The 10,949-nt window shown below is 46.2% G+C and overlaps 1 protein-coding gene across 1 annotated transcript in view; it reads right to left on the reverse strand.

Moving 5' to 3' along the window:
- XPO7 (exportin 7) overlaps window positions 1-10,949 on the reverse strand; it is a 33,500-nt gene that overhangs the window by 17,671 nt on the left and 4,880 nt on the right. Inside the window, exons 5-12 of the mRNA XM_017827292.1 lie at window positions 10,401-10,466; window positions 7,970-8,074; window positions 6,503-6,668; window positions 5,925-5,998; window positions 4,218-4,337; window positions 3,613-3,759; window positions 2,435-2,607; window positions 317-510 (exon numbers count right to left, since the gene is read on the reverse strand). Coding sequence (XP_017682781.1) covers window positions 317-510; window positions 2,435-2,607; window positions 3,613-3,759; window positions 4,218-4,337; window positions 5,925-5,998; window positions 6,503-6,668; window positions 7,970-8,074; window positions 10,401-10,466 — 1,045 coding nt within the window. The remainder of the gene's footprint in view (window positions 1-316; window positions 511-2,434; window positions 2,608-3,612; window positions 3,760-4,217; window positions 4,338-5,924; window positions 5,999-6,502; window positions 6,669-7,969; window positions 8,075-10,400; window positions 10,467-10,949) is intronic.

Consider the following 10,949-nt stretch of genomic DNA (forward strand, 5'->3'; position numbering starts at 1 on the left):
TCAGCCCCTCTGGCCCAGCCTGTGGGGCTGCCGGGGGTTGTTGTGGCCAAAGGTCAGGACCCCACCCTTGGCCTTGGTGAACCTCATCCCGTTGGAATCAGCCCATGGATCCAGCCTGTCCAGGTCTCTCTGCAGAGCCCTCCTGCCTTCCAGCTGATCCACACTCCCCCCCAGCTCGGTGTCACCTGCAAATTTGCTGACGGTGGACTCAACCCCCTCATCTAAACCATCAATAAAGATATTAAAGATATTAAATAGGTATTAAATGACACCCTCTGGAAGAAAACGGGCCTCTGAGTCCTGCAGCTGGGCTCACCTTCCTGCACAGCCACGTCCATGGGGCTGGCAGTGGCACTCTGGAGCAGCTCCTGGTAGGACTGGGCTGACTGGTCGAAGAGCTGCACGAGCAGAGCACACGTCTTCTCGTACTCGCAGCGCCCGATGGTGGAGAGCTGGTCCAGCTGCTGCTGCACCAGCCCCGTGTCGTCCAGGGGATCCTCCAGCCCGTCCCTGAGCGGAGAGAGAGCGGGTCAGGAAGGGATTTATGGTGTGGAGATGGCCTGTCCAACCACAGCGGGGTGTTTGTGTGGGGTACAGGGGAATTCCAGTGACGGTGTCGGTGCTTCCATCAGGACTCGGAGCAACATCCAACCATCCCTGAGGCCACAAACCAGGGGAACAGCAGGGGGGGAGGTGGGAAGAGCAGCAGCACCTGGGCTGAGGAACCTCTTCTTTCACCCTGAATGTTTATCCGGGTCTTTTAACATTCATCTGGGGCTTTCAACACTCATCCGGATTTTTTAACACTTAACTCAGTTTTTTTTAACATTCATCCAGGTTTTTTAACATTCATTCATGGTTTTTAACATTCATCCAGGTCTTTTAACATTCATCCAGGTTTTTTCAACATTCATCCAGGTTTATTCAACATTCATCCAGGTTTATTCAACATTCATCCAGGTTTATTCAACATTCATCCAGGTTTATTCAACATCCATCCAGGTTTTTTCAACATTCATCCAGGTTTTTTCAACATTCATCCAGGTTTTTTCAACATCCATCCAGGTTTTTAACACTTATCCAGTTTTGTTTAACATTCACCCAGGTCTTTTAACATTCATCCAGGTCTTTTAACATTTATTCAGATTTTTGAACATTTATGCAGGTTTTTTAGCATTTATGCAGGTTTTTTTACCATTCACCCAGGTTTTTAACATTCATCCAGGTTTTTTAACACTTATGTATGTTTTTTAGCATTTATTCAGTTTTTTTTGCATTTATGCAGGTTTTTTACCATTCACACAGGTTTTTTAACACTTATGCAGGATTTTTACCATTCACCCAGGTTTTTTACCATTCACCCAGGTTTTTTAACATTTTTTTAACATTCACCTTCCACTAGGACCAGGCTGCTCCAAGCCCCATCCACCCCTGAATGCTTCCAGGGATGGGGCAGCCACAACCTCTAAAGATACAACCCAAAAAAAAAAAAGGGATCAGCCCACCAGTTTTCCCTAAGAGAGGCATTATTTCCCTATATTTGTTTTCATCCAACACACACACACACACGCTGGAATTCATCCCACAGGAATTCAGGCACTACAATGGAATCCCGTAGGCTGGCCCTGCACTCCAAAGAATTAAAAAGAAAAGGTGCTTTTAGGTGTAATTTGTGCCATCCTACGGCAGAGATGTCCAATGAGGTGACTCACACCTCACATCCCTGCTCTGCTGGGAATTCTGGGCTTGCAGGGAATGCTGCAGATCCCGGGGGGGATAAATTCTGTTGGACGTGCTGCAGATCAAATCAGCCATTTGAGACTAAGCAAGGTCTCAACAAACCCCCCACCAGCTTAAAAAAACCCCTGAATCTCCTGTAAAAAGCAGGCAGGCTGTGGGATTTAGGTGAGCCTCCCTCAGAAATCCTTCGGTGACTCACGAAACTTCTGTGTTTGTGGCTGTTTGTGAAGGAAAACTGGAAGGAGAAACACATCAGAGCCTGGGGTGACAGTCATGGAATCATGGAATGGTTTGGGTGGGAAGGGACCTTAAAATCATCCCGTTCCACCCCCTGCCATGGGCAGGGACATCTTCCTCTAGCCCAGGATGCTCCAACCTGGCCTTGGACACTTCCAGGGATGGGGCAGCCACAGCTTCTCTGGGAATTCCATTCCAGGGCCTCCCCACCCTCACAGCCAACAATTCCTTCCCAATATTCCACCTAAATCGATCCTCTCTGTCCGTGGGAAGCCATTCCCCCTTTTCCTGGCACTCCAGGCCCTTGGGAACAAGCCTCTCTCCATCTTTGCTGCAGCTCCCAGCAGGTCCTTCCTGGAAGGCCACGGTGAGGTCACCCCGGAGCTGAACAACCCCAGTTCCCTTTGGGAAGCCTTTCCTGCCAGGAGAACAGCCCCAGCCCTGGCTCTGGCCTCACCTGAGGATGATGTGCACGGATTCCAGGCGGGATGTGATGTAGGCTTTGGTGACCTCGGGGGTGTAGGTCTCCAGCATGTGGGGCTCGGTGGCCTTCACGTAGGGCACGGACGCTGCCAGGCGCTGCCACAGGCTCAGCAGGTAGTGAACACTGTTGGGAGCAAACTCCCAGTGCTTCCAGAGGGAAAGGGAAGGGAAGGAAAAAAAAAACCAAACCCAAGGAGTTATGATCTGGATTATTTTACCCGGATTATTTTCATAGGATCGCGGAATTCCTGTCCCATCCCCCCTCCTCCGACTTGGGAGGGCCATGGGTGGTGCCAGAGGGGTCTCCTTGCACTGGCAGAGTTTCCACGCTGGAAATGCCAGTGGGAACAAGGAATTTGAGGAGTATCAGGTCTGCTGAGCCAGGGGCAGCATCTCTTGGTGTTGAGGGGGATGCAGAGATCACAGAACCTCAGAGTGGTTCAGTTTGGAAAGGACCTCAGAGCTCAGCTCCTTCCACTCCCCATGGGCAATGAACCTTCCACTGGACACAGCAGCATCTAAAAGCTTGAAAGGCCTGGTTGCCAAATTAACCAGGAATTCCAGTGCACACCTGGATTCAGTGGCATCATCAGCACTCAGGGAGATAATCCCGAGTTCCCAGGATGTGGAGCTGAGCCTCCAGTCCCCAACCGCGGCCGAGCTCGTGTTGCACAGCTCCTCACACCCCCTGTGCAGCTTCAAGCTGCTTTCAGATATCAAAATTTAACAAACAAAAGGCATTATCTGAGCTGTACAATGTTCTGAACCCTGCCCTGTGCAGGGGGGTGGTTACAAGCTGATACACCAGTGGAAAGCTCAGTGGGAATACGGCTTGATATCCCTATTACTGGTGATCCCTGCGACGTGAAGTGAGACACAATTCTAAAAATAAGCCTTATTTAACAGGTTGGGGTTTTTTTTTCTTCTCTGCTAGGATTTGGAAAAAGCCTCTGGAGGCATGGTAACTCTGCCTTCCCCCACAGGCTGCTCCAGCTCCATTCAGCAGGAATTCACAGGATAATCACGGCTACACCGCGGGATTCTCCGAGAGGGGTTTGGGGCAAAAATAACGTAAATTAAGGGGCAGGGAACAGAGCAGGGGGGTGGGATTTTTGCTTCAAGGGGAGACAAGAGAAGGAGAGGCAGGTGTACCTGCAGGCTGGTGACGGTGAAGTTGGCAATGAGCCGGATGACCTCGGGGTAGTTCTCCACCTTCACCAGCTCGCCCAGCTGGTAATTGCTTTTCAACCGCGCCAGCAATCGGCAGAACTCGTGGTAGTTATTGGGGTCTGACAAGCTCTGAGAGGAGAAAAAGGGGAGAGGAACTGAGGAACAGCTCAGCAGTGACTGCGAGGGGCTCAGATTGTCACAGAACCACACGGGTTGGAAGGGACCTCCACGGTCACCGAGCCCAACCTTGGACCGAATCCCCCCCTGCCCAATAAAGCGGCTCAGGAAGTGCCACGTCCACTTGTTTTGTGAACACTTCCAGGGATGGCGACTCCACCACTGCCCTGGGCAGCCTGTTCCAATGCCAAAGTACTCTTCCAGTGAAGGAATTTTTCCTGCTATCCAACCCGAACCTTCCTTGGTTGAGAAAAGGAAGAGAGCAGCAGGACATCGCACCCTTTTCCCCTCTGCCAAGTTCTTCTTCCTCCTGTGTCCGTGATCAAGTGGGACATGGACACTGGAGGTATTTTTGGTGGAGAAACACGATGAAGAGGAAGCAGAGCCCCAGTTCCACCTGGAACACCCACCTGGGGGTTTTCCAGTATCCGTTTGACTCCATCAACGAGATGAGATAAGAACTTTGCCCGCTCGGCGTTGTTGAAGAGGGATCTGCGAACGGAGGCGATCTGCACCAAGCAGGACAAAACCTGCAGGGGCACAGGGAGATAAACAGGAAAACAGGGATTAGGACAATCACAGGAGCAGCAGGTTTCCTCCTCGTGACAGGTCTGATGCTCCTCTGTGTGTGACACAAGAGCTCCACGTTTGTGATTTTGTGCAGGAAGGAATTACGGCAGCGGGAGTCACCCAAAGGAACAGCTGCATCCCAGCATCACAGAATCAGGGAATCACTGAGGTTGGAGAAGCCCTCCAAGGTCATGGAGTCCAACCTGTGACTGATCTCCACCAGCCCATCCAGCCCAGAGCACTGAGTGCCACCTCCAGTCCTTCCTTGGACACCTCCAGGGCTGGGCACTCCAAACCTCCCTGGGCAGTTCCAATGCCTGACCACCCTTTCCAGGGAGAAATTCCTCCTGATGTCCAACCTGACCCTCCCCTGGCACAATTTGAGGCTGTTTCCTCTCCTCCTGTCCCTTGTTCCCTGGGAGAAGAGTCCAAACCCCCCGGCTCCCCCTTCCTGTCAGGGGGTTGCAGAGCCAGAAGGTCCCCCCTGAGCCTCCTTTGCTCCAAACTCTGCTCCCAAAATTGCTGGAATTCCTTCAGATGAAGACTGAAAATACACTGGGACTGGCTGGGAAAGCTGAGAAATGTAACACAGACTTGGGAAAGTATTCCAGGGGATAAAAGAGTGGCAAGAAACAGAATTAAACTGTTCTCAACCCAAACCTCTGAGATTTAAATCCAGAGGAAATTCCAGGGTGCAGCTGCAGCAGGAAGAGGCTGGTGAAGAGGACTGTGAAGAGCAGGGGCAGTTAGTTGTGAGCAGCCCCTGCAATCCCAATCCAGAGGCAAATCCCCACCCCCTGGAGCAGTGCAAGGCCTCCCTGCTCATTCCTGCTGGCTCTGGCAGTCCCTGCTCACGGGGGCAGCACAATTAAATTGCTCCGGATTTCTACTCATTAACAACAACCAAAAAAACCCAGAGTCTCACACTTCAAACCTCTCATGAATATTTGAGGCTCTAAATTCAGAATTGGCCAATAACCCTCCACCACCACGAGCAGTGGTGTCTCCATGGAAAAAAAATCCTTCCCTCTGTAGCCAAAGGGCTCGTTTTCCTTGCAGCTTTAATTATGGGAAATATTTATCAGGCAGAGAAATGCCTGGCAGGCAATCTTTTCTTTTTTATTTTTTTTTCCCCAAGAAATAATCTAACTTTTAGTTCAGTTGTGCTATTGGCCCTTTCATTCAAGTGGGACATGGCCTAGTTTTAAAGCGGGGAAGGAGAAATTCCACCCCTCGGGGTGTTCCCAGACTTCCTACCTACTACTCCTGACGTGGTTTTAGGATCCAGCAGGAGCACAGAGGAAATAACATCAGCTGCATCCCTCTAAAACAGGGCTGAGCAGGCAGACTCCATGGGAGGATAAAATTGGAATTCCAGCAATTCTGAGGGCAAATCCAAACCCTGCGGATGCTCCTAAAAAACCATCAACGGCAGCACTTGGACACACGAGCCATCAGGGTGGGGTGAAGTCAAACTAAACCACCAGTGAATCCCCCACATGGATCCCACAGACCCTTCCTGGAAGGGAAACGAGCACTGGACTTACCAGAGGAGAGAACGAAGGAGGGATGGAATGATAAAGATCAAAAAACAACTGCAGGGTCGAAGAATCCAAGAATGCTGCAACAGAAAAGAGCATTTTACCTCCATTTCCTGCTTTCCACACAGGCCTGGTGCTTATTTTATCCCCAAAGCCAAGTGCATCTGTCACACAAAGCACCCCCAACCCAAGAAAACTGCTGAAGGATTTTGTAGTTTCACGCAAAAAGCCTTTTCCTAGAAAATAAAGGAACCCACTGGCACTTGGAACTGAGGGAGAATGACAGGGAAGTATTTTAAGAACACAATCTGTGCAAGTGCCTGGTGAGAACAGCAAGGATGTGGAGAACAGGTGCCAAATTATGTTATTTATATATTTAAAAAAAAAGAAAAACCCAACCAGTTTGCTGCTCTTTGAACTGGGAGGTGCAAGACTGGAAGGGCAGAGGAGTCACCCTGAGTGGATTGTGTGGTTTTCCCCCTAAGGAAAAGCTGGATTTAACCTCTGGAATTCCATGCCCGTGGTTTTTATCGAGCTCAAGAGAAGGACTGAGCAGGCCCCTGGCCCTCCTGCAGCCCCATTACCTGATCTCCAACTGGTTGGGATCTGCACAGTGCAAAGATCATCCGAGGACTCGTCCGTGGAGGTGCCGATGAAATCGAAGTTCAGGCAGTTGTGGGTGAGCTTGAGGAGCTGCATGAGCAGCCCGTGCTGGCTTTCATCGTTCAGGTTCAGGTTCTTCCCAGAAGCCTGGAAAACACCACGGGATTAAGGCAGGAAAAGGAGGGAAGAAAGGAAAATAAAATCCAGGTGACAGCCAAGGATTGAGGTTGGAGCAGGAGGTGGCACCACAAGGGTGGTGTGGCGCGGGCACCGGGCGTGTTCTTACAGGAGGGGTTGGCATGGGCACATTCCAGGCTTTCCAGGAGATGGATAAACAGGCAGCACTTCCCCTCCCGCTCCTTTGAAGCGCCCGGGGAGCAGCTGCCAGGTTTGATAGCCGGGAGATAAGGAAGTTCCCACTCAGGTTAAACACGGGGACACCTCCCGGGAGGGAATCCAATTGGGAATCCAATCCTGCTGCTCCCAGGGAAACCAGGAGCTGCTCCGGGCAGGGAAAACACGGATACCCTCAGGTGACACTCACAACTCCAGGGATGTGGAATTTGGGGTCATTTCCACCGCAGTTTAAACACGCTCTGTGCTCCTGGCCAGCCCATCCACCCTTTGGATTGCCACTCGGGACTTCAAATCAACTGATTCTGGTTTCAAATCAACTGATTTCTGCTTCAAATCAACTTATTCTGGCCTCAGATCAACTGATTCCTGCTTCAAATCGACTTATTCAGGTTTCAAATTGACTTATTTTGGCTTCAAATCAACTTATTCCTGCTTCAAATCGACTTATTCTGGTTCCAAATCAACTTATTCTTGTGTCAAATTGATTTATTCTCACTTCAAATCAACTGATTCCTGCTTCAAATCAACTTTTTGAAGTTGATTTTTAAAGCAAGTTCACTCAATAAGTAGCAGAAAAAAACCTGGGGAGCACCAGACAGTCAATATTTATTGTGTGTTAAAATACCAATATATATATATTATAACATATATAATGTATATATATAATATATAATATTACATATTATATATAATATTATATATTATATAATACAACATATTATATAATACACTAAAATATTTTATATATAATTTTATAATATTACAAATATATTATAATATTATATATCATCATATATTATTATATAATTATAGTATATGATAATGTATATTTCTAAATACAGAATATTTTATCTGTAACACGTAAAAGTATACTTATTATATATTTTTATTATATTTATTAATAATTTTATTTGGGTTTTATTGATTTATTTAGACATAAAATTTCCTTTAATGAGCCGAAGTTTTCATGGAAAAACAAGTCCAGAATCCAGCGTTTAGGACAAGGAAGCTCCTTCCAGGAGGGAATTTCAGCCCCCAAACGTGTTTCCCCTCCACTCAGCCCCCAGTAAGGATTCCAAGCCCCTCCTTACCTGTTTCAGTAAACTGCAGGACAGGTTGAAAATATCAAATAAAGAGGAATCCCGGAAGGAAGAGGCAATTTTCCTGTGCTTGGTCAGTGGGTGGGTTGTATCCGCCTGGGCAGAGGGAAAAGCAGCTCAGAACTCCTGGACTGGGACCAGCAGAACCAGCAGGAGCCCTGGGGAGCACTGGGAGAGCTCCCAGGAAAACGGGAAAGCAAAGGGATTCTTCCCATTTTTCCCATTTATCCAACCATGGGATGGCCAAATCCCACCTGGCCGGGACGAGTCACCCGCTGGGATATCCCAGTGGGATGGAGCCTTTCTGCAGCCCCACCAATAAATCTCTTTTCTGTTATATTTTTCTTAAATAATTCTAATTTTTGCGATATTTTCTGTCATTTTTAAAATATATTTTTAATAACATTTTTTTTGGTATTTTTTGTTGGGTTTGGTTTTGTGTTGGGTTTTTTTCTGGTTGGTTGGTTGGTTTTTTCTGAACCTCTCTTAAATTTAAATTTCCAAACACCTCACCCAGTATTGAAGGAACCAGGACCAACCTCAAGTTTCCCACACTGACCTTCCCAATAACCCCGTGGAAGCATCAAACACTCCTGTCCTTATATTTTGGGTGAGCAGGAAAAGCCCTGGAACACCCCAACAGTTGGTGGCAGAGCAAAACTGGACCTAAACTTGTCAGGTGTTTTAAGACTGAATTATTCCTCAGCTCAGACTGTTAAAATTTCAGGGTCTTTAAAAAAAAAATCTCACTTATTTCTGGCCTGGTGAAAACGAGCATTTTTCTTTTCCTTCACCACGAGGTCACAGGGCTTCAATCAGGGAATTTGGTTTAAATCCCTGAACTGGGCTTAAATCAGTTTAAATCAAATTTAAACTTTGTCTTAAATCAGTGACCTTGGTTTAAATCAGTGAGCTCCAGTCCCTCAGCACCTCCAGGCAAGTCTATATAATATATACTATAAAACACTATATAATAATGTAGCATTTAATACTATATAACAATATATTCTATAATACTGTATAATAATATATTATATATAAAATATACTATATTACTGTACATTATAAATTATACTATTATACTGTATGATAACATATTGTAATATTACCTATAATGTTATATTTTATATATATTTATATATCATAATACACTACTATACAATATTATAACATATATATTTAAACCCCAAACTTCTTTCCAGACACATCCTAATTTATAGGGATTTATATACATAAATATATTTAAAAACCAGACTTGTTTCCATCTTTGCTGTAAGGAAGGGAAGGACCAGCCCCTCTGTGGAGATGAAATTTGGGGTTTGCAAAGCCTGGGTCAAGGAAATGGCAACAGTAAAAAGGCTGGATCAAGATTTAGGAGGAGATGTGAGGGTTAGGATTTGCTCCTTGAGGAATTAAAGGGATTTTGGGGCTCTGAAATGGGTGCAGAAAACGTTCAAATTGGATTTAAGGCGTTTAAATTTAAGGCTGGGGAAGTTCAGAGGGGCTGAACTCCAGCGAGTCCAGAGGCAGGAACTGGGGAAGGACAAAACCTCCTTTCCCAGCTCTGAGAACAATTTAATCGCCCTCCAAATCCCACTCAGGGATTCCTCCAACACCTGGATTAACATCCCAGGAAAATTAAAGTTAGTTACTCAGTAAGGCATTAAAATCCAACCCTTGGTTACCCCTGGTTTTCTTTGGAAAATCAGAGATTTCGTGGACATTGTGACCCTCCTGCTGCCTCGGGACCTTCGGGGGAGCTGACTTTGCTGCTGGAAAAAGGATGGAATCTGGGATAGCAGCAGGTAAAGCCACTCATTCCCGCTTCCAACACCCAATTCCAAGAGGCAGCACAACCTCGGAGGGCTCCCAAAACCAAGGAGCCAACCTGGGAAGCACCTGGAAGGGACTTGGCCCCGGGAAACCAGCAGGAGCTGAGAATTCCCTGCTGGGAACTCCGGGAAATTCGGTCCTGGATGGAAAGGGATGGTTGGAAAACTGGCACAATTTGATGGTTGGAAAACTGGCAGAGTTTGATGGTTTAAAAACTGGCAGAGTTTGGTGACTCCTCTGCTCAACAAGGAGGGACTGACAACACAAGGGCTTAGTCCTCACTGGGTAGGTCTGGTTTTATCCCTCGCTCTGTTCCCCTCCATCCCAAAAAAAACCCCAGAGTGAAAACATGGGAGCAGATGGAAGATGCCAGGGAAACAAAAGGATTCCTCGGGACAGGAGAGCTCGGAGCATCTTCCCCCGAGGGGGGAGCGACTGAAAACAACACAGAGACAGGAGGGAACCCCCAAAAACAACCCCCCCCAGGGCAAAAAAAAAACCCCAAATCAACCCCCAAAAAAGGCAGGACAGGACAATATGAATGAGAAAATTGGACACTTACTTCACTGAGGAAGGCTGTAGCACTTACTTGATTAATCTCATTCGTTAGTTGGGACAGGATTGTCACTCCTATGATGCAGTGCTCGACACTGTCCTGGGGGGCAAAGCACAGCAGGAGGCTCAGCTCAGGGTTTGGGTAAGCTCGGCTTAGTGCTTGGAAAACCTTCAGTTTTATCGGTGGAAACCACCCCCAAATTCCCAATTTAATTTTGAATTTAATTTTGAATTTTATTTCGAATTTAATTTAAAATTTAATTCGAATTTAATTTTAAATTTAAGCCGAATTTAACTTCCAATTTAATTCAAATTTAATTTAATTTCCAATTTAATTTCCGATTTAATACAAATTTAATTCAAATTCAATTTCAAATTTAATTCGAATTTAACTTCAAATTTAATTGCCAATTTAATTTCCAATTTAATTCAAATTTAATTTCATTTCCAATTTAATTTCCGATTTAATGCAAATTTAATTTCCGATTTAATTCAAATTTAATTCAAATTCAATTTCAAATTTAATTCGAATTTAACTTCAAATTTAATTGCCAATTTAATTTCCAATTTAATTCGAATTTAA

Source organism: Lepidothrix coronata, unplaced genomic scaffold (genome assembly GCF_001604755.1).
Source record: "Lepidothrix coronata isolate B3197 unplaced genomic scaffold, Lepidothrix_coronata-1.0 Scaffold137, whole genome shotgun sequence".
Taxonomy (NCBI): domain Eukaryota; kingdom Metazoa; phylum Chordata; class Aves; order Passeriformes; family Pipridae; genus Lepidothrix; species Lepidothrix coronata.